The sequence below is a fragment of the Mirounga angustirostris genome, unplaced genomic scaffold (genome assembly GCF_029215605.1).
Source record: "Mirounga angustirostris isolate CCGP_5_RB_7025 unplaced genomic scaffold, mMirAng1.0.hap1 SCAF_12, whole genome shotgun sequence".
In the NCBI taxonomy this organism is placed as follows: domain Eukaryota; kingdom Metazoa; phylum Chordata; class Mammalia; order Carnivora; family Phocidae; genus Mirounga; species Mirounga angustirostris.
Genome location: NW_026991720.1, coordinates 109,106,587 through 109,131,460, shown reverse-complemented (window position 1 = coordinate 109,131,460; position 24,874 = coordinate 109,106,587). Strand labels below are relative to the sequence as shown.

Sequence of the window (24,874 nt, the reverse complement as noted above, 5' to 3'; positions counted from 1 at the left end):
GGCTCAGTCATTAAGCGGCTGCCTTCAGCTCAGGTCATGGTCCCGGGGTCCCGGGATCGAGCCCCATATTGTGCTCCCTGCTCCCTGGGAAGCCTGCTTCTCCCTCTCCCACTCCCCCTGCTTATGTTCCCTCTCTCGCTGTCTCTCTCTTTCTCTGTCAAATAAATGAATAAAATCTCCAAAAAAAATAAAAATAAAAACATAAAAAATTCCAGACTCCTGGGCTCTTCAGAAGCAGAAAAATTTGGCAACCCTGGGCCCCTTTCCCCATGGTGACAACAACCTGGCGCTGAGCAGCGGCTGCCCCACCGTTCACTGGGAATGGTGTGCCCCAGTTTGCCGAAGCCCCACCACTCCCCGCTGCATCCCTGATGTGAGGCCATTATTATTTTTCTAACAGCGTTAATGTCTTTATGGCATCATCTCATGAGTCTGTGTAATGAAAGCCACAAAAGAAGATGAGTAGTATGCTTTTTTGTGTGGGTGGACATATGGAATGTATGTATATGCCCAATTAAAAAAGTGGGTTTGGGGCAAAGGGTACGTCAGGTACCTGCACACCTTTATTATCTGCCTGGCTCCTTAAGACATTTGTCTTAGCAACTCTTAATATGTAAGAAAGAAGAGCAATTTGACTACATATAAATGATAATGAAAAAATATGTATTATAAAGGACATACGCCTCTCCATAGAAGGTTTTATAAAAATTAATCTGTGTTTACGATTTATTTTCTCTTTCCATCTTGTTCTATCTTTTGGAATCCTTAAAGTTGTGTCTGTCACCTCTTTATCTGCCTAGCTGTATCATTGCAACTCCCTTTCTTCTTTCGGGTAGAAGTGCCCTAGAACGATACGATTCAGAGAAGGACCTAGGTTTGAACTGTTACGTCCCGCCTTTGCGAACTTAGGCAACTCTGGGAATTTCTAACTTTTACCCCAGCTCCCTCTCCTCTTTGGCTTCTGAGAGAGTTTCCACAGCCATTCCATTATGACAACGACAGAGGCTTGTGCAAACAATGAGCTATCAGGAGAGAAAAATTATCTTTAAGAAGCCATGGTTTCATGGAGCTTTAGGTCCCTCATTCTTCATCAGAAGATTGAAGAAATACATTATTTTATGTTATTCTCACAAAACCAAAATTAACTAATAGCTGGTGTCTGAAGATGATAATTAATAATATGACCAACAGAAAAATTATACATTTGGAACTGAAACTTGTAAGAGCAAAAAAGAATCCAAACAACACGCACCACTTTTCAAACTTGAAACCCCTAAAGACTGAGCTGAGAGTAATGTCAAGCGATGCTTGGTGTCCTGTATATAGGCCATTGTGGTCATCGGATAGACATTTGCTTGAAGAGGCAATTTGCTCATCGTCATTCTGGGCTGAATCTATAAGAACAAACAGTTCACTTAAAAAAAAAGAAATCAAGGGATATTTACAGATGTACTTTAAAAAATTAGTACTGACTACAGATGACGTTTCTTCCAAAAAGAAAAAGGTATAGCTTCCTTTCTTGTTCAAAGGAAGAGCTAATTTAGGAATTAAAACATTCTTTCAAACAATATGAAAAAAAAAATAAGGAGGATCTTAGAAAACTTTTAGGTGAGAAAGGTAGAACTTATCCAGGTTCTTAAAATAGGCATTCCTATTTAATTCAGAATAAAAATCCTTAACAAAAGTCTTCTAGCTTTCCAATATTTGCATAAAACAAATTATAAAGGTATCAAGTATTCATTTCTCATCTAAATCTAACATACTGCTTTTGTAATGAATGCTAAGCATAATAGCTCTCTATCCCCTTTCAAAAAATCTCTCTTATAATTCTTGAATCAGTTTTAATAAATACCACAGATCCCCTTATCAAATCCTCTAACATATTACATTAAAATAATCAAATTAATATTTATATTTAAAAACTCTTCAGTGCTTATTCTTCTTGTTTAGTGTCAATGTAGGTAGTTCCATATTTTAACTTTTCTTGGTCTGGTATGTGAATGCATGAAATACATTATTTTATTTTTTGACCCAAAATTCACTAAGCTGGTTGGGGCTGAGGAGAGTCCCTCAAACCTCAGGAGGAAACATCAAACAGAGACTTTGTTACGAGGTATCTTATTCACACCACATAAAAATGACATCTCTCCTGTTCAGCTCATGCAAGTCTGACATGACACTCAAGAAGAAAAGGAGTACAAAGTTAATGTAATAGTATTGAGTGCCCATTATAACGAGACAAAGTACGGGCATTCACAAATATGATCTTTAATCTTTACAACAACCCTGTAGTGCATCCTTTAACTTACTGGTTGTACTGAATAGTGTCCCCCAAATTCATGGTCATCCATAACCTGTGAATGTGATTTTGTTCTGAAATAGGATCTCTACAGACATAAGGTATAGTGGATTAGGGTGGGCTCTAATCCAAGGGCTGGTGTCCTTCTAAGCAGGAAACCTGGACACGAAAGGACACACACGGCAACACAAGGAGAATACGACAGGGACTCTGGGACAGCAGAGGCAGACAGTGGAGTGATGGGTCTACAAGCCCATCAGAAGCCCCAACAGGCAAGGAAGAGTATTTCCCTAGAGCCTCTGGAGGGAGTGTGGCCCTGAAGACATCTTGATTTGGGACTTCTGGTGTCCAGAACTATGACAGAATAAATTCTTGTTGTTCTAAGCCACCCATTTTGTGGTAATTTGTATCACAGGCCCAGGAAATTATGAACCTGAAGAAACAACTGCAAAATGTTAAAAAAAAAAAAAAAGAAAGAAAGAAAGAAAAAAGAAGAGAGAGTTTCAAAGAATTTTCCATTTCTCCTTTCCAATCTGGATCTTCCCAATCAAATTAACTTGTATACTCACTGAAAAGGACATTCACACTGTCATGACTATAGGGCTGCCACCCTCACTCCCTACCTGTTGGTCTAGATTTCTAGTTTTGCTCAAGGACTACTCTTTCCAAGGCTTAAAAAATGGCCTATTTTAGAAGCAGACATATTTAGGTCATAAATTTAGAAATTTAGAAGTTTAGAAATAATATTTTCCCATTTATTCAAATGCTCGATCCTTGAAAAGAAAATTCACATGTTTATTCACTTTTACTAAGTTTTTTTCATTCATGTATACACCCACACATACAAATAATTGCTTTTGTAAGATTTTAAGAAAAGAGTTTCTTTTGTACACAAGGAAAATGAATCACCATAAAGTCAGGGCTTCATTTGAAAACCAAACAGCTGTGGTAGAATTAACATGTAAATTCAAAGTGTATAATGCAATTTTTATGCTTTGGAACAGGTTTAAATTTAACCTTTGCAGGAAATTGTAGAAGAGAAAATTATCACAACCCCTTCCACTCATCCCAGTTGAAAATCAGACAAAGTAAAAGCATTTGTTGTGAAATTATTTCTATTCATAGCCAGAAATTTCTAAAATGCTAATGTCTCAAAAACATGCTAATGTTTTTAGTGGTAGTATTTCAAAGCTATGTTGTCACACACATATACTCTGAATATAGAAATTTATGTAACAATCAAAAGAGCCCTATTAAATTAGAGAGCTAACAATCTGAAAAAAAATGAGTCAATTTTCTCATTACTATTTCAAACTATTTTGTGAACATTTTGATTAAATACATACCTGCCCACATTTCTATATATGTGCTTGTATTTCTTTGTCTATGTATATGTACACAAGTGTGTGCATAAAGGTAAATACACATACATTATTGATAAAAAGAGGGAAAGAGCTTTCCTGAAATTTAAAAGAGCCCATTATTACATTATACATTTAAAAGTATATATGTAATAAATTAAATACACACATACCATTTCTTTATGAGGGGAAAAATACATACTCCACCAATCCCTAATTATGTTTCCTTTCTATTAAACAAATTCAGATATATTTTGGTGTCAAGGCATTTAACATGCAAATGGTCACCAAATCTGCCTTTGAAAAAACTACCTCCGTAAATCAGATGCTCTACAAACCAATCTCTCAAATATCTGTTCTAACTTTGGACATCTGGTTGAATATAGAACCTATAAGTACCTGTTAAAATTCAGTTTTCCTTTAGAAATAATTTGTAAACTTAAGCATATTTTTCAAAGGATCCAAAATTAACTGGCCCACTACCATATATAAAAGTTACACACTAACACAGCTATTACTTAGACATTTTAAGAGAAAATTACCTGATATCCATTCAGGTCAGTATAAAATTTGTTTTGACTGTTTATGCTAGAAGAAATTCTCATTGCAATCTCACGGTTATGTTCTTTTCGGATGTCCACGATATTGGACACTTCCACAGACTGTCCGTCTATTCCTAAATTTAAAAGAATATATATGTTAATAGAAATTGATTGCTCCACTTTTCTTATACTGTACAGAACTTCCAGAGTGACATACATTTTCCCATTTTCTATTCCTATCTTCACCATTTTTCATGCTAACTGTGCCACCGTTCACCTTTTTCTTTCTTTTCTTTCTTTCTTTTTTTTTTTTTACACTGTCAGACAGTAGAAAACATTTACTCCGGAGAACATGTAACTCAACAGAAGGATGAAGAGCTTGGGATGAGATAAATGCAGATGAAATATAACATGCAAATGATTCTCCAATGAGTTCTGGAGGGAAAAGAGAACTTTAAATGAGAAAAGGTTAGCCCCACTCCAGGCCAGGCCGCCTGTCACGTGTACGGCCATTCTCCAACAGAGCCATGTGAGCCTACTTCTTCACGGCTCGCCTTCCGTGCTGGAAATCTGAAGCAGTGAGATCTACACTCTGTTGGTTCGAGAGACAGTCTATTACTGCCCATGATCTATAATCTAGGAAAAGAGACACGAGATCCAATGAGATGCTTTATGGCTAAAATGGATATTATCATATTAGTATTTGTGGAGTATAATCTGGACAGCTCCCCAGAAGTTAAATCAATTTTTTTTTAAGATTTTATTTATTTATTTGACAGAGAGAGACAGCGAGAGAGGGAACACAAGCAGGGGGAGTGGGAGAGGGAGAAGCAGGCTTCCCGCCGAGCAGGGAGTCCGATGCGGGGCTCGATCCCAGGACCCTGGGATCATGACCTGAGCGGAAGGCAGCCACTTAGCCGACTGAGCCACCCAGGTGCCCCAAGTTAAATCAATTTTAATTGAGTTTGGTATCTCTTAGGACCCCTTGTTATGGAGTGATTCATTTTGTCCTTTGCTATATAAAGCAGAGGACAGCTTGAAGAAGTCCCAGATGTATCAAACATTTATTTTTTTGGATAAGCCTAAACTTTTCACTAATTTCTATCTGTCATGCCACCCTAACTATATCTTATGGTCCTGAGTGAAGCCTTGGGTCTATTTCCGAGACGGAGAGGGGAGTTATGGAGAAATCCAACACTCCTAATACAGACTGAGTATGTAGAAGAGATACTGGATCTTCTACAAAAGAGCAATCAGGAAAGCAAGCAATCAAAAGAAGAAAGACTGGCCCTATCCTATTTCATACGGCAGAAGGTTTTTAAGGTTCTAAGAGCCCTGGACACGTACCTGCAGTTGTCAGCCGTTACCCACCAGGCCTCACACACACTCTGTCACAGCGTGCTGATCACCAGGACACTCTTTAGACAAAGAAGGCTATGTAAAGAGAAATGGGGAGTGGGAGAAGGGAGTAAGGAGGACTTTTTCTGGAAGCCAAGAAGAATCCCCAGGGCTTAGAGAAGATGAAAGCAAACAGTTAAAGGAAGGAAGTTTGAATCGGTGGGACTGGTGGAAAATAATGAAAATGCAGCTAGCTGAGGCACTATAGGTTTATGTGAGAAGTACACCGGAAATTGTAAGACATCAATAGTAATATGCTGACAATACTAAATGGGCAGAAGCCTCCATCAACAGATTTTTCAGAATTCTCACAGAAGTTCTTTTCTGGGAGATGTTACGCCTCCAACTCGACAACCTCAGTCAGAGATGACTTCAGTTTCTTACTATGTTCATAAAGCTGTGATGAGCAGTATGACCTCATGTGTGGGGGAAGAAGGTCCTTTTCTTTTCCCTCCCACTTTATGGCCAGTCTGAACCACTAACCAGTAAAATATACATATAACTTTCCTTCTGACAATTACCAGATAACTGACCCAAATAGCTTCACTACTACTGGGAAGTTAAAAGAAAACAAAAATCACATCCACTGATGCCAGAACAACGGTGTTTTCTTTGACTAGGAAATGTATTACTTTCGATGCAAACTTTCCTTTCAGTAGGTTTATGTCAACCCCAATATCTTTCAAAGCCAATGAAATGTATATGGAATTCTAACAGACAAGCTTCCACAAATGAACCAAAGATGCCAAAAAACACAAAATACAGCATAGGGATGAAGTCCCCCATGAAGCATTCAGGCGAACACCTCATCTACTGGAGGCATTCGTGGCTGTTTGGCACCACGTCTGTTTTCTCCTCTCTAGACTCGATATTCTCCCAGGGGGTCAATAGAGTACATGAAATGAAATAAAGTCTTTACAAAGGAGAGTGTCATTAATTTCAAGTCACGTATCTCTGGAAAACATTTACAAAAAACATGCTTCAAGAAAAAATAAATAATTTCACATTACCTCTGGCAATAATAAATTATTTCTGTTGAGAAAATGATCTTTCTTGAGCTCAGTATTATGCTCAGATCCGGTTGTGGCAACAAATGCTTAAGTCTCCTTTAAAAGGAGCCTCGATGTCCATTCACAGTTCAGCAAGACATCTGTGCCAGGACAGGCTTTTAAAGTAAGATCAAACCTAATACACTTATTACGAACAAACCAAATAAATCTTGTAATGGTAATCAAAGCAAGGAGGTATCCCTGAGTCATCAAAGGTAATTTATTACTTTTTAAAGAAGAATCTATGTGAGGGGGATAAAGGACTGCTACCTTTTCCTACTCTAGGTCAAGAATTCCCTAAAGTGTGCCATTCCCAAAGAAGCTCATGGGATTGAGGGGAGAACTCCCTGGGAAGCATGGGTATGAACCGATCGGTCTCAGTGACCTGCAGAACCTTTGCAGCAAAAGGTTCTTTTACCAAATTGGTTCCACCTGGGCATGGATGGCCAGGAATTTCTAAGCCCCTCTGGTTTTTCTTCAGTCCTGGGAAAGAAAACAGCTCCTACCTAACAAGCATAGTCCGAAGAGTTATGTCATTGATAAAGACAGAGAATTAAGAACTCCCTTGCTGCTAACACCTCACCCTCTGTCCCCAGAAAGAGAGAATGGAGATTATTTATCTTTATTAACAGAGGCAATGCAAGGTAAAAACAGAGCAAGTCCACAGGTGGAAAGCCATCATAGAGAAGCGGAAAGAGTCTTGCAGAACTCTGAAGTTTTTTTTTTTTTTTTTTTTTTTTCTCCTCCCTGGAGCCTGTTAGCTCCTTACAGATTGTCTTACACACCATCTCTGCATTCCAGTTTTTAACAATAATTTGGGGATGTAGTAGGTGCTGAATCACCATTAAAGAGAATGAGTTAAGATGTGAGAGGCTGTCCTTCATGATGCAGAAGTCAGCTGACATGGGAGGAAAGCAAACTAGGCCATGGACAGAGTTTAAATAGAAAGAAGGGAATAAGTACTTAGATTTTGAGCAAACACATGCATGTTAGAATGTAAGCTCCTCAAGCACTGGGACCATGTCTTATTTATCTTTATGCTCCCAGCACATAATAGGCAGATAGTGTTTGCTGAGTAACGGGCAGCAGCTACATGGAAGAATCAGCCAACAATTACTGAGTCCCCGCTATGTACCATATGCCCCGCCATATGCTTTACATACAGTAACTCATTCAATCCTGACCCTAAGCCTAGGAGAACATACCTTGCCCCAGATCACAAGGCTGACAGAACCAGCACTAAGCCTCTCGGCCATCATGTCTCACTGGCAAATTGACCACTAGAGAATGTTAAAGTTACTTTGGGACCATGGATTGGAGAAGCTTTGCAGTGACTCTAAGTAGAAAGGAGACCTCCAGGTTATTTTTTAAGAAAGGGAGAGGGTACTGATCTGGGATGATATGCTGCAAGTGCTACCTAAAGGAGACAAATACATTATCAGTAAAATAAAATAAAAATAATAAAAAATAATTATGGGACAGGCTTGCCAGAATACAAAACTTCTTCAAAACAATCCGAAATCTTTTCTTTAAAAATGTCACGGTCACTTTAGAAGCCAATAAAGTAATATATACTAATTAAAGACACTGTGATCTCACGTATTTACTTAAGATGAACACTAATCACAAGCACAAGCATGTTCACTGTGCACTGGTGCCAAGGGTAGAAACATGGGGAAACAGGCTAGATGCCCACCAACAGACAAATGAATAATAAAACCAGTACATCCACGTTTTGGACTGCTCTGTAGCAAATGAATGAGGTAGCTCTCTGCCCCGGCAAAGAACGATATCTGATGCAAGAGGTGAATGGAGCATTTGTACAGTGTGATGAACTTTTTGCTAAAACCAAACACAATACTATACCTTTCTGCAGATATGCATGCAAGAGAGGTGTGTGTGAGAGAGAGAGAGGAGATAGAGAGAGAGAATGCAAGTGATCCGAGGGTGCACACAGGTATCTGATTACCTCTCTTGAGTAGTGGATAGGGACCACGCACAGATTCTAGAGGGATTTTACATTATATACATATACTATAATGTGTGACACTTTTGTCAAAAGAGTATACATATATATTATTTGTATACATAAAAATTATTATCTTTTTTATTCTATTTTTCTTAGATTTTATTTATTTGACAGAGAAAGACACAGCAAGAGAAGGAACACAAGCAGGCAGAGTGGGAGAGGGAGAAGCAGGCTTCCCGCTGAGCAGGGAGCACGATACGGGGCTCAATCCCAGGACCCCGGGACCATGACCTGAGCCGAAGGCAGACACTTAACAACTGAGCCACCCAGGTGCCCCCGAACTTACCCAACTTAACCAGGAGTTGACGCTTAGGGTTAACTAATACACACTGCTTCACTCAACACATAAACGACAATTCTCGCAACAATGATAAATTTAGTAGGACAATATGGAGATGATGTTTCTAAAAAAGCAAATATTATCATTTTTAAAAAATGTACTCATATCTGAAAGTACCAAAAATAAAAATGGTAATAACTCCCATAACTAGATGACCTTTTTGTTCATGTTGACTTATTCAACTTGCCTATCCATTGTAAGATCTAATTTATCCTCTGAGGTACTTGCTGATTTCCAGGTCTGTAAATGTTCATATTGACTATTTCTCCACAAGTGAAAATTTTAACATCTGCTTTCATGAATATAAATTTGAGTAAATTTCATTCCAAGTCTTGAATTTAAGAAAATGATGATGCACCACTTCGTTTCATTTCTAAAGCACTTGATAAATAACTACTACGACTTATTGATCAACTTATCATGAGCAAGGCACTAGTCTACATATTTTAGGCTTTTCATTTCAGTAATTCTTAAAATGATGCAAAAGTAAATGCATAATAGGAAAAGTATAGCATTTTGATTCCATGGATTGCAATTTTTGGTTAAAGATGACACCAATTAACTACAATATACTTGAAGACCTAGTAATAGAAAAAAACACACAATAACACTGAAAGCTGTCTCTTTTTTTTTTTTGTCCTATTAAGCATTGATTTTAAGAAACAATAGGTTTGGGACGCCTGGGTGGCTCAGTCGTTAAGCGTCTGCCTTCGGCTCAGGTCATGATCCCAGGGTCCTGGGATCGAGTCCCGCATCAGGCTCCCTGCTCCTTGGGAGCCTGCTTCTCCCTCTGCCTCTGCCTCTCTCTCTCTATCTCTCATGAATAAATGAATAGAATCTTAAAAAAAAAAAAAGAAACAATAGGTTTTTTGGAAGCTCTCTCTTGGAGGGAATACAACATCTACATCAGTAACATTTTTTTAAATCCAAAACAGACAAGATCTAACGAAAGCACTTCCATGGGGAGTGAATAAAACAGCTCACAACACTGTAGAGCTTTCCTGTTCCCTTCCCAACGATCCAAGCTGGGGCTGGTCCAGGACAAGCGAGGGAAGAATGCTAGAATACTCATAATGGTCTGTTCGCATACTCTCCACACTGACAGTCACTCTGAACTTGCCTACTTCCCGCTCTCCCAAACATGCTCCTTTCCAAGGTAGCTTAATGCAGGAAGCCTGGATTCTGTGTACTCTTACTTCTCAAGTTGATCTTGCTATGGAGGCAAGCAGTTCTTCCTTGTTTTTTTCTTTTTTTTTTTAAATCACACTTTTACCGTTCCTTCTCTTGAATTAACAAAAAAGAATCAGTAGCATACCACTCATTCATCCTAACTCCAGTGGACGCTGAACAGAGACAATTTGCAATACTGGTGTTTGGTTGAACTTTAAAGGCTGGGTAACAAATATTTTCCAAAACATGTGATTTTCTATTGTTTGCCTTCAACAAAACTGAAGGTGTATCTAATCAATTTGTCAGGCAGTAGATCATTAAAAATAATTGATTGAAACTCAAGTTTGACAATAGACAATTCTGTGATTTATGGACCATAACTCATAAGGAGTTCAAGGGACTGAATGACATTCTTATAATAGAACTCCTTCCATTCCCACCTATTTATGGTAACATCATTTTTTGGCCTTACCTTTATAAAAACAAAAATTAAGAAGAAAATCGATGCTGAAACCTATCTCATTCTAGCAATAAGTAACATTCACCAATGGATACATGAACATATGGGGATACAAAGGGTAGAAACGATTCATCCACTGAGCAAAAAGTTTCCTATAAGTTCATGAAATAAATGACCAAAATGGCAATATACAGGAGGCAGACGCTTAACGACTGAGCCACCCAGGTGCCCCTATACAGGGACTGTTTTGATCAACTGTATACTACTAATAATCTTTATAACTCAATCCAGAAAAAATTTAATACTTACTTTTAGGATGATAGAATTTTTAAACTTAATATACACATACATATGTATTTCATAAGAGTAATGAAAGGTTGATGAATAACAAGACTCTCAAGCATAAAAATATTACATTAAGATAAAATTCTGTGGAAGTAGAATGGAAATACGAGTTCAAGGAGAAAATAAGGATGTGAAATTTGACTGTTAAAGATCTTATTCAGGCCTTTTTAAAAATGCATGATTTGGAAATCAAATTGCTACTCACTGGATATGCTTATTTTAAAATGTCAATATTTATTATATTCCAGAAAAAAACATCTGCAATTCTTTAAATGTATAAAAACTAGATGCCAACTTAAATATATGTAATAGTTTTTCAAATTCTAATAGGAACAAAGGAGTCTGATTAAAAAAAACCCCACTTCACGCTTTGTAATGTTCTTTCCCTCCTTTCTGCCTATATAAATGACATTTCTCTAAGACATAGCATCTCAACAGCTCACTTCCTTTATCAAATCTTCCCCAACACCCCCAACCCTCAATGGCTACTGTCTTTTGTAACACTTATGTCTAATTCATCTGGCCCACATCCTCTTTTTTTTTTTTTTAAGTAGACTCCACACCCAGCACGGAGCCCAATGTGGGGCTTGAACTCACAACCCCTAAGATCAAGACCTGAGCTGAGATCAAGAGTCAGACGCCTAACCGACGGAGCCACCCAGGTGCCCAAAGCCTACACAACCTCTTAAGGAGACACAACACTTAATATGTGCCAGGCTTTATGTATATTAACTCAGTTAATCTTCCAACACTTCTGTGAGGTGGATTCTATTATTGTCACCTTTTTCAGTATGACAAAACCAAGGACAGAGAGGTAATAACTTGCGCAAGGTCAAGCAGCTAGCTAGTAAGCGGCAGAGCTGGGATAGGAGCTGGAGATGACATGCAGGTACGTGGACTCTGGAGTCTGAGCTCTTAACCACCATACTCCCCCTATATTTCCCATCCCCCTGCCCTTCATCTGAGTTTAGTACAACACTTATTTGTGGGGGAGGATGCTTCCCTGCTAAGAAGCTATGCTTTCAACACAGCAGCTGCTGTCAACGAGCCCCCAAGATAACCTCTGAGTTCTCAATTTGTGTAGCCAGAATGTGCTTATAGTCCCTTAAAATAACCTCCTCTTTCATGCCTGTAGGGAATAATCAGATTCAACACATAGCTACTTATTTCAATTTTTAAAAGTTCCAATTAACAGGAAAGAAAAATCCTTAGCAGTCAATTGCATATTATGGTATTCCAAAAATGTCTGAATTACCTAAGTCTGCCTAGCCATAACTTACTTAATGCTTTTTACTCTTAAACTAAATATGGAATGCAGTCCTGGGAAAAAAATGAGAGATTGATTGCAAACCATTTTAATATCCTCATGAATCTTTTCATGGAAATAAAAACAACTTCAGTGAAGCTCTGAGACCTTGTTTACAAGGAGGAGGACTCCAGGGATGGAAGGCCCAGATTCAACCAACCTTAGAAGATGAATTTAGGAGCAAGGAGTTAAGCACAACAGAGACTTTATGTAATACTAAGTTTTGTGAAGACTCTTTAATGGTTATACCTAATTGGCCATCTATCTAGTCTTTCTACAGTTTAAGAAACTGAGTCCGTAAGAAATCTAAGGACAAACTCAAGGTCACTGGTTGGCTTCAAGGCACAACTGAGGATTCAGACCTCTAATTCCCAGTGTGATTCTCTTATGTGTTTAACTAGATGGAGTTCATTTTGACTTTCTAAAAGTCAAGGGTCATGTTATGAATCCAATCACATTACATATTCAAAACAGAGAAAAACTAAGCGACCTCTTTTTGAATGCTAAATGTGCCCATGCAAGGAAATTACTCAGTCATTGCAGCCAAAGGAAAGTCTTTTCTTCCATACTTTTTGATGGCAGTTCATTACATTTTACCTCCAGGCTACTTGCTTTCTTTTAGCAAGATCCATTACATATAGTACTTTCATAGTATGTTGGTGGAAAATAGGCAAAAGTATTGCATTTAGATATTTCTCTTAAGGGTTGAAACATGGTTTACACACATACTCATTCATTCACAAACACCCGCCTAGGAGAACGTAGTCCTGGGGCGGAGAGGCGGGGGGAAGCTTGAAGGTATATATTTTAACCGATCTGGAACCTGAACCTTGTGCTAGTGAAAATGTACAGGACACACTGGTAACCCATAGCAACCTCATTCTTCAAAGTAGCTGTTGATGTCAAAAAACTAGGGCACCAAAGTTTAATAATTACAACTCCAAAGACAAATGAAGCCACAGCTAGCAAATGTCACTTACTGATCATGATGTCACTGCAAGGTATGCATTTGTTGTGATGAAACAAATATAACGTAAGGGGATACAGGGGCTTCTGCCTGTATCACATTCTATCTTCCAAATCAAGATTAACAAAAAAAAGCTAAAGTAGCCTTAGTGACACGAAAAGCTTCAATTTAATGAAAGATGATTATAGTGCAAGAAAAATTAATCCTCATTTCTCCCATCTTTTCCTCCAGAAAAATGTTATTTTCTACAAACTAAATATAATCTTTGGAAAATTAAAAAAAAAATAGTTCCAAAAGGGCATTTCATTAAATTATGGGTGCTACAAAATGGATTTCTTATTTAACCTGATAGAAGGCGATACATTGTGTTGCATTAGAACTCTTTCAAATCCCTCTGATCTTGTAGAGCTTTTAAAGCTAGTGAGCACAAGATTTCCTCTAATTTAATATTTCTAGAAACGTTTTGAATGTAATGTTTGAACAATAATGAAAAGAAACACAAGAGTGTTTTTTAATAGCTTAAATGATGTTAAGAGAGGACTCTAAACTGCACCTCTGACCATTTTCAGAATCTGGAGAGAACACAAATAGACACTAAAACTTAAATATAAAACACCAAGAAAAAAACAAAAAACAAAAAAAACAAAGTTGGTTGAACCTACGCCTCCCAACTCAGTTTGTTGCAAAATCAATGATGACCACACAGTTTTTATAATCTGGGAAGTGCTGTTTGCTTTCTGTTCTTGCTTTTGTTTTCTCTCCCAAAGCTTAATTGGAGCCAAAGGTTACTTTGGGGGAGAAAACGGTCAAAGAGTAACTAAAATAGAGACTGAGGAATTTAAGGATACTTTATCAGGTTTGTATTACTTTAGTTTTTTTAAAAGAATATTTCAAGTAAACTGAATTTGAAACATTTAATATAGACTCTCAATAAAGACAGATATTCCATAATATCAACTCTTTCTGTTTCTTTATCCTTGTTGCTGAGAGGTAATAAAATCTTTTGTATAATTAATGGTTTAGTAACCTAATACCATTATAGTACCTAATCATAAAATATTAATAGTTTCTCTCCCCCAAGCCCCATTTTTTTCTGGCTCATAAATTTGGTACTAACAACAAACAGGCTCTATTCATTAATACTCATCCGAATAACTGCATCTGGTCAGTTTATTTAAAGGGGGCACAATTAGCATACATCCAAAGACAATTTAGAAAGTTAAATTTGAAAGTAGGTATTTACGTTCTTTCAAGAAATATTAAACGCAAGCCACTCGGCAAAAGCATGGAAGTTGGCTGATGTTTTCTCTACACCTAAGACGAAAAGCTACATCCTGTCCATGGATTTTGATCAATCGCCCAGATACCTGGTTTACATGAGGCCGAAGTTTAAAACACCGAAGAGCTTTCAAGTATTTCACAGTATGGCTGCTTTGGTGCAGCATAACCAGACCCCATTCAGGCACTTTGAACTCGTCGATATCCAAACACCCTGAAGACCTCACATCTCTTCCTTAGGTTTCGACCAGTGATTTAATTAAAACCCCAATGAGCCAGGATCCAGACAACCTGAGCCTTCATGCACCGGTATGTGAAAGAAAACGACAGATGGAGGGAGGTCAGGAAGGCGACTGAGAAGAGGCTCTCTCTCCACAACGGGGCTTATTTTTTCCAAGAGGGAGATTTGTTGAGAGGGGCTCAGATACAAACATAGAAGGATGTATAGTTGGAATGAAAGCCTTTCAGGTGAACTGGTATCTCCATCTCCCACCGATTGCTTTCATGTTGGAAAAAAACAAAAAATATAAACACTCTGGGCTTGAGAGAGCAAAAATAAAGATTGCTATGTCACTTTGAATGGTTATACACGCTGGTTTCAGGTTCAATCCAAGCCAAGAACAGTAAAACCCATCTGGAGAAGCACTCTAAGTTAACTTCACGTTATACCTAACTTATTTATCTGTCGTTTCCCACCAACTTCTGAAGCTTTCTGCTTTCAAGCTACAGAAATCTCATCCAAATGCTTCACCCTGTTTATTCCACCCATTGTGACATCCAGAGGCAATTCGAGGTCTGTATTCTTATTTTATTATTATTATTTTTGTTATGCTAATACTCTAAGCTTCCAGTTGAGAACAACTTCTCTTTCTTAACTGACCAATCCACTGGCATTGTCACCTTGGAGGGCTGGGAGGCAGTTAAATCTTGGTGGTTCCTGGTTCTGCAAAGGGGCTACTAGTCAGCCATTGGGCATTTTGGACTGCTTAGCTGGGGAGAAGGAAAGAGGAGAAAAGAAAAGCTTTTAGGGCCTGGTAAATGCATGTTTGTTGGGTTGAGTACACAGGCAAGTCAGAGCCTATTAATTTCCAAATCAACCACTGGGCTATGACGGCAAACTAAGCTTATAGTCACAGCAGCAGAAGAGGGCCCTCTAATTTACGGAAACCATCCTCTGTGATGAGCTCCAGATCCCCTGGACAACCTGCGAAAACTCTGAGGCTGCAATGATGGTGACAGACTCATTTAAACAAAAAGAAAAGCAATTAAGCAAACGGACTTGACTGAGAAGTAGGAATTCTCTGGCGAGCTGCTTCAGCATTAACTCTGTCACACAGCCTACCTCCTAAGTAGACCGAAGGAAAAACAACAGTAAACCATGCTTGATGACACAGGCCTGGGCCAAAGTGGGGGCCATGCTGTACTCAAGGAAGAAACATTCCATTACAAGCAACAGTTTTTTAAGCAAATCTAAAAGCAGATAAGCACATCTCCTGTGTGATGGGGATGCTACTTTCTACCCATAAAATGAAACCTCTGGCCGTAGCTGAAGGTATAATTTTAGAGCTCTCAGAGATGTTGAACAATGGCTTATGCAAGAGTAGAAAAGGATGGTCAAAAATATTGTTTCTGGCTTACCAGAGATTTTAGAAAACTCAATAAAACTCAATAAAAGATTATTTCAGACTTTCTTGTAGGTAGCAAAGTGAACATTCCCTGAACACAGTACCCTTTGCTTCCCCACAAAACCCAAAAAGCAAACAGCGCCTGCCCATATATTTTATCATTAGTTTCAAACGCTTTATTATCTACTGGTATAAAGATTCAAGGAAACAATATTTCCTTTTCTAACTTTTTCAGCCTAGCTAACAGCAAAGAAGAATCTAAAGTGGCATTTTTATGAGGTCCTTTTCTAAGAGAGTTGATACCATGGTTAAGTGGTCTGGTTACTAGGATTAAATTTGTGGTTGGAAAAGTACTCCATTCTAAAAAAAGTGAATTCAACATGAACCAACATAAATGTGCAACTCTGAGGGTGTCTGGGAGCCACGGCTCCATCCAAATCCTAAGGAAGGACAAGAACCACTGCCCATGGTTAAGTCCCTAAGAGGATTAAAAGCCTATTTACTGTCACTTGGTTGATAAAGATGCTGCTCATCAGTCCCATCCTAAAAGCAATAAACAATCGCCCGATTTTATACTCTCCCAGGTAAAGACTTGTAAACAGAAAGAATTAGTAACGAACGTTTTTCTTAAAAGAAAGTTAAATTCCAGTAACACCTGCTATTGTAATACATTCCATATTTAAGGCAGGCCATACGTGGGGGGTGTGTGTGCATGTCAGAGACGGTTAATGATCTACTAACTGAAAGCCGTAATTGACAGAATTCCCATTTTGTAAAATTAAAACAACAACAAAAAACCCCACTGTTTTTAGATCTTAGAAATAAAGATTCCAATTAATGAACTCATGACCAAGACAAATATTATGAGACGTAAGAGGAGATATATATAGGGAAAGAACATACATATGTAGAGTTAAATGTTTTACCATTTCTGATTATCAAAAGGCTAAGTATATTTTTAAACCACACAGTGAGTATAATGACAAGTTTAGGAAAGACCACCATAAATACCATGTTCAAAAACCAATTGCTCCATGAGAGGCGATGGACTCTGAGAAACAAACTGAGGGTTCTAGAGGGGAGGGGGTGGGGGGATGAGTGAGCCTGGTGATGGGTATTAAAGAGGGCACGTACTGCATGGAGCACTGGGTGTTATGCACAAACAACGAATCATGGAACACTTCATCTAAAACTAGTGATGTAATGTATGGTGATTAACATAACATAACAACAACAAAAAAAAAAAACACAAAAAACCAATTGCTAGTTTATTAAAAACGACACACAAAGAATTCCAGAACCAGAGTACATGTTTCACAGCTATTGCTTTGTTTTCTTACCTTGGATGTTGTACAGTCGGACCCTATGGGTAACATGTTCCAAAAAGCAAGTCACGTCTGAGTAAAACCTTCCACGTTGCACTCTGACAAAGGGCAGTGTTGTGTAAACATAAGGCTGAGGAGGAAATGACATTTTTAAGAAAAAATTTCAGCTTTTAACTTTTCCAAGGGATGTTTATTATCATTTCCCAAATGGCAAATACATACCACCTGATATTTGCAATCTCAAGTGAAAACAAAACCTTACAAGGTATCAGAACAGGCGCATGCTATAAAAATGGAGTATAAGGTTTTTCATTAGACAAAAAGTGCTGAAAATAGAAAATAAAAATGTTTACAACTTGACTGGCCTAGGTGATCTACAAACATTCCCTCCCAGCTATAAAAATTTCTAATTAAAACCCTTCTATATTGTCCATGTGCTATTTATTAGAAATATCATTCATTCTGCAGCAGTGACATTTTCCCAGGCAAACGTTTATTATAACCGTGGCCCCCTAATGTTCAGGGGTCGGGCAGGTGGCAAGGATGACCACAGGGAGTCATCTAAGCAAACAGAAAGCAGGATTCAGAGAATTGCTTAATCACAGTTAGGTTTACTAGTCTATAAAACACACTGCCCTTTTACTAGAAAGAACTAGCTGAATATAAAGCAAATTTACAAACTTGAAAAAACTATGGCAACCACTGGTTTAAGGTTTCGTCATTTCGAATCTAATTGTCAAGAAAAATCAGGAACAGAACATACTTCTGTGACATAGGAACACATTGAAAGCATTTATGAAGAATTATATTTTCTCTTTTTTTTTGAAGGAATTATATTTTCTTAAGCATTACAGGCTGCAGAAGCTCAACAATGGCATGACGAGCTAGGCTTGCATTGCGAACTACTTAAGTAGCATCAGATTTTCAGAACTGTGAAATTTTCTTCCAAATGTACCTCTCTGGTTCCAGAAAAAATATTCTGAAATTAATATAATGCATTAAGAGTTTACAAAGTTCTTGGACCTAATTTTACCATATAGCTAAAAAGTAAGGGAAGAAGATGAAAGCTGGCATGGGGATTTCTGGGCTCCTACCTGTTTCTGATGCACCCACCTGCCTCCCTGATAGTCTTTTATTTTCTCTTTGTAAATATATGATAATTCTCTCGGTTTTTTAATTTAATATTAGAGCTATTTAAAGATAGAATAATTTTAAATAAATTAGTCACAATTGTCCATGCATAATATTCCAGAAGTATTGTTATTTTTCATTTTTTCTTTGGTATAAGAACAGTCAATCAAAACCAAATTCCTGGGGTGCCTGGGTGACTCAGTCGGTTAAGCGTCTGCCTTTGGCTGGGGTTATGATCCCAGGTTTCTGGAATCAAGCCCCACGTCGGTCTCCCTGCTGAGCAGGGAGCCTGCTTCTCCGTCTCCCTCTGCTGCTCCCCTTGCTTGTGCCCTCTCTCTGACTCTCTCTCTCAAATAAATAAATAAAAATCTTAAAAAAAAAAAAAAAAACCCAAAACCCAAATTCTTGTCCAAGTGAGAACAGACTGATACAGCTTATACTTAGGATCCACTACCCTTCCTAGAACGGCTACTATGAGCTGTAGTTTACCTTTAATTCCTCACTGATTAAAAAAAAAAATCGAAACAACAAAAAACTAGACTCCTTAGAACGGTCAATGCTATTCTTTAAAATCTATTATTTGGGGCGCCTGGGTGGCTCAGTCGTTAAGCGTCTGCCTTCAGCTCAGGTCATGGTCCCGGGGTGCTGGGATCGAGCCCCGCATCGGGCTCCCTGCTCAGCGAGAAGCCTGCTTCTCCCTCTCCCACCCCTGCTGCTTGTGTTCCTTCTCTCTCTGTGTCTCTCTCTGTCAAATAAATAAATAAAATCTTTAAAAAAAAATAAAATAAAATCTATTATTTGATTTCGGCTAACAGGTTTTTCGAAATTGAAGAACAACAGTAACTTCTGCAGGAGACAGGTTTCTAGGCAACAAAATATGGAGAATATTTAACTTATCTTGAAGTAGAGAAAACCTATATAAGTAGAAAAGCAAAGGAAGATGTTCTAAAGAAAAAAATACAGAACTGACTACACAAAAATTAAAAAAAAATACTATAACAGCATAACATAATTAAATTAAATGACACACTGATGGAACATTTTGCAGTATATAGGAAAAAGGATTAATTTTTACCATATATAAAGAATGCTTATAGATCCGTAAGTCATACCAGTAGAAAAATGGTCAAAGAACTTATATATGAAACTCACAAAAGATATAGGAGAGAGAAATAAATGTATGAAGTTTAGCTTCCCTAATAATCACAAAAACTTAACAGTAAAATATTTTTCACCCATTATTATAGGTAAAGCTTTTGATATGACTGATTCTCAGTGCTTGGAGTGGTATATTAGAGAGCTACTCTCAAAAATGCTGGTGGGAGCGAATATTTATGCAGTCACTTTAGAGGACAGAGAAATAGTATGTATCAAGTCTTTTTTTTTTTTTTTAAAGGTTTTATTTATTTGACAGAGAGAAACACAGCTAGAGAGGGAACACAAGCAGGGGGAGTGGGAGAGGGAGAAGCAGGCTCCCCGCAGAGCAGGGAGCCTGATGCGGGGCTCCATCCCAGGACCCTGGGACCAGGACCTGAGCCGAAGGCAGATGCTTAACAACTGAGCCACCCAGGCGCCCCAGTATGTATCAAGTCTTTTTTTTTTTAAAGATTTTATTTATTTATTTGAGAGAGAGAGAATGAGAGACAGAGAGCAGGAGAGGGAGGAGGGTCAGAGGGAGAAGCAGACTCCCTGCCGAGCAGGGAGCCCGATGCGGGACTCGATCCCGGGACTCCAGGATCATGACCTGAGCCGAAGGCAGACGCTTAACCATCTGAGCCACCCAGGCGCCCCTGTATCAAGTCTTAAAGGCCTCATCCACTGACACAAAATAACTCTTCTAGAAAGTTATTCTCAGGAAATAATCATCACTGCATAAAAAGAATGCTACAAAGAAAGCTTATCACAATGTTACAGTAGTGAAGTATTGGGAGAAAATCTACATAGGCAACAATAGGAAATTCTTTTTTTTTTTTTTTTTACATATATATACATTTTTGTGTGTGTGAAAACATTTAAGTTCTACTCTCTCAGCATATCATATAATATGGTGTTATCAACTACAGTCACCATGTTAGACATTGGACCCTCAGACCTTTAATCACAACAGTATATATTAAAACTGTGTTTTCGAAGAATATACCATTTGATTGTGAGCACTGTCACAACAGTGCAAATGGGGGAGAAAGGGATATGCATAGTAAGACAATAAAAAATACATCAAAATGTTGGCAGTGGTTTGCATGGCCTTTGGAATAGTTGGTAAATTTTATTGTTTTCTTCAGTTTTCTGCATTTTCAAAAATGTGCCAAAATTTGTATATATTATTACACCTTTACAGTCAAGGGGAGGGAAATTTTTTTTTGTTTTTTAAAGTGCTGAAAGTTAAGGAGAAAAATGGCCCACTGGACAATTTATTTTTCTCCTATGGCTAGATAATTTGTCTCTGTATATGTGCTGTGCCACACAGAACACCACAACAGCACCTGAACCCTCCAACAAATCTGGCTTCTTTCCATGGAGAGCAACTGTTCATTGTAGCACCTTAATGAATTCCAACCCTGAAAAATTATTTGTTTACCTAACACTCACGACTACCGATTGCCAAGTGTCAATAAGGAAATATAATAGTGGAACCAACTCATCTATACCTAACAGATGACAAAATAATGAGATGAACTTATTTTTTTCTTCATTACTCTTTCAATAAATGCTTATTCACAGCTCAGTTCATTGGCACTTACCTTGGCTTCCCCATCAGGTAAGAAGAGGTAGGCACCACTTTTGTCCTTTTTACTGGTGGTTCCATACCATGAAAATTGCACTTTTACTTCATGATGTTTACTGTCTTCTTTATTTATCATTTCCTAAGGATAAAAACAATGTTTAAAAGCAACTTACTATATTAAGATTTTAATGATGTTGCATCTGGTTCCATGTATATGTTGATTAAAAAAAAAACACCAAAAAACCTCAAGACAGACAGAAAAATGCTAACATTCAGCCTCTAATGTTCACGATTCTTGGATGAACACCCAAAATCTTATATTTAAAAGTATACTTTTATAGCTAATACTTAGAATTTAAAACTTTCACAATAGAAACAAAAAGAACACACTTCATTAAGGAAGAAAGAGATACACAAATTAAGAGATGTGGACCAGTGCTTCTCAAACTTTCTGTACTGAAGAAGCAGGTTTATTTTTTTATTTCCAGTATGCATGGACCAATATTTTTGTGAAGTACAATAAGAGTGAATTACTAGAAAAATTAAATTTAAAGTGATATACCAAAGATACACTCAAATTTTTTATTATTAGATTCAGTAGGCATAAATTTATTGTGTCATTGTGCTTTCAGAGTTTCCACAAACATTTTTCTCAACCATTACAGCTTCTATACTTATCTTGTGGACCAGTAACAGTTCACGGAGTAGCACCACCCACAGACCACCCTTGTTAGGAGCAAGTGGTCACAGTGGACCACATATATCAGATACATATAGCTCATCCATCCTTTCTCCCAGAGTATTTGCATCGACTTTCCCCCCTCTGCATACATAATCTGCACATATTATAATAAAAGTGATAAGCCTTCCATGAATTTGGAAACTATTCAGAACATACCTCCAAAAGCCCAGACTGATCAAACCGAAGTTTAACAAAGGAGTTCTCTAGAGTTATATCTTCTTCAGTACTTTTTACATTCTTCATGTTGAAAATTCCTTTATCTTTTACGTTACCATTATGCAGCACATACTCAGCTAAATGTGGGTCTGAACTTGCTGATTCCAAAATTCTATACACTTTCAGTCCGAGTGGTGGCATCTGCACTAGGAAGGAGATCTTTAAAAGACAGAGGAGAGAATTTTTTTAAAGAGAAATGCAATCTACTGAAAGAAAAGGATTTATACATCTAGTAAGAACAACAACAAAAAAACTACCGTATTTTAAAAAGAATTTAATACTCTAAAGATGTTTTGAGAATTTATGGGTAGAGTATCCACATTTCCGTTTATCCAGGGAATCTAATAACTTCAGGTTGGTAGGACTATCAAAGGCATGAATGCTTTCATTCAATATATGAAATTATACGAGCAACCTCAATTGTCCTATGGTGCTCTTAATGGATGCTCAGAGGAGAAAATGCTTCATGAAGGTAGGAGCTTTAGGTGAACAACGATTTTTCCTAATTATCAGGACCCTTTTTATACTATGGTTTCAAGTACATTAAAAATAAAAGTGGTAAATGTAATACTATAAATATTAGGCAGGCTAACAGTGGCCATCGAATGCCTGGGGTCCAGCAGACAATGCACAAAGCACAGAGGATGCACACACACTGTAAGTCGTGACCTCTGCCTTCTAGGAGCTATTCCTCCCTTTTCTAGATAGGCTGTTTCCTGTAACATCTGACCAAAACTTCTATTATCTTCTCCTTTCTAACTAAAGGATTATGAATTTATGAAAGCAGCCAGCAATGGCTTTTAACAAGCAAAGCAATTCTCATTTAGAGTTCCTAGCTTTTGGCTGTGTCTTCAGAAGTACAGTTTAATTTGCACTCGAGACTCCAAGAATTCAACTTTTCTAGTGATGCGGGGGTCCAGTTTAATATTACTTTAAGAAATTTTCTCCAAAAATGTCTATTACTTCAGGCCAGGCTTTCCACAGTTGTATCTCAGGTAAAAAGCACCTTCCTCTATTTTAGGAAGTCCTTCTTTTATGGTGTGTCACGTCACCTTTGCAATGAAACGCTGAAAGGACCTAAGTTATTTAGAAAAGGTGTTATTTATCTCAACTTCAGTGTGCATAATTGTTACTGAATTGAGTTAAACAAAGAATTTCAAAATTTTTTAGGTAATGATGACTTCATTACCTCAGGAAAAAGTTCCAATACTTACAAAGATATACAATATACATGCTAATAACATACTAATAATAACATGTGATATACACACTAAAGAAGATATTAGTATTCTAGGAAACACAGGATCTCTTTTCCTTTAGTGTCATTTAACTGGTCAGTTAAATCCCCTGGTATCCACAACTTTAACCACTTCACATACACCAATGTGATGACTCAAAGGGAGCATGGATACATATATAAACTACATACTGGCTATGCTTTTTTAATGGTGCCTCTTTAAGTTCTATGGCGAAAACGTACCTCATAGGCTGTCTGTGAAATAGTAGTTGCTGTATTCCAAACTGCACTCATCTGAATTTCCACAGGCTTTCCGGAAGCAGAAGACACTTGTGCTGTGGGGGAACTCACATAGACTGAGACCACTGAGATTCGGTCTTGTTCTGAAGGATTACAGACCACAAGATACCTGCAAAAACAGCTGCTTCACTACTCGGGTCTTAAAACAGTATTTCTACTTCTTTTACACTCTGTGTAAAGACTCAGCTTGTAGACATAGAGTCAACACACGGAGAGGACTTATAAGGAACACATTCTGGTAAAATTTTTGGAGAACACGCAATTTCATCACAAATAACACACACTACAAAGGGTAACGAAATAATGATTCACTTTCTAAGAATAAAATGTTATACAAATGGAAGACATTAATAGAACTATAATAAAGTTATTTCCATGGCCCAGAAAATGACCTATATAACACATGGTTTTATTAGCCTTTCTAAAATAATCAGCTTGATCCAACTAATCTCCTGATCCCTGCCTAAGCTCGCTGAGTAAGAAAACACATACATTGCCTATTTGTACTTTAGCCACAATTAATTTCAATTAAAATCCTGACATTCATTTTAGACCACTAAAAGACAACAAAAATGTATGGCTATCCATGCAGAATCACACATTTATTTTATATACATGGGGTCCTTATTCCCCAAGAGAGTTGGTTCTGGAAAAAAGATCATTTCAAGTAGCTCCACTTAAAAAGGGTGTTAAAATTTTATACAAATAGTGCTAAAAAAGATTTGACTGGGCCTAGCTAGAAAAAGGACAACACACACTATTAAAATAAGTTTAGACAATTATTTAAAACTACATGCAATTCTTAGAATGAGCAAAAAAATGAATGAACTGGAGTTTCTGGCAGACTTTTTCCAACAATATTTTATATTAGCACATTATGACACCTTCACGCATTTAATTTTTATAGGATGGTTTTAAACATAACTACATTTGTAAAAAATATTCAAGGACTTCATCATTTTTCCTAAAGTCCTCTTCTTAATTTCTTTGATATTCAAAGAATTCTTAGTTGGAGATCCTCACTGTTTC

At 37.5% G+C, this 24,874-nt stretch overlaps 1 protein-coding gene across 1 annotated transcript in view; it reads right to left on the bottom strand.

Annotated features, from left to right (window-relative positions):
• LOC135362175 (alpha-mannosidase 2-like) overlaps positions 1–24,874 on the bottom strand; it is a 165,070-nt gene that overhangs the window by 30,662 nt on the left and 109,534 nt on the right. Inside the window, exons 14-19 of the mRNA XM_064575597.1 lie at positions 23,789–23,954; positions 22,249–22,467; positions 21,367–21,489; positions 17,510–17,624; positions 4,203–4,336; positions 1,253–1,394 (exon numbers count right to left, since the gene is read on the bottom strand). Coding sequence (XP_064431667.1) covers positions 1,253–1,394; positions 4,203–4,336; positions 17,510–17,624; positions 21,367–21,489; positions 22,249–22,467; positions 23,789–23,954 — 899 coding nt within the window. The remainder of the gene's footprint in view (positions 1–1,252; positions 1,395–4,202; positions 4,337–17,509; positions 17,625–21,366; positions 21,490–22,248; positions 22,468–23,788; positions 23,955–24,874) is intronic.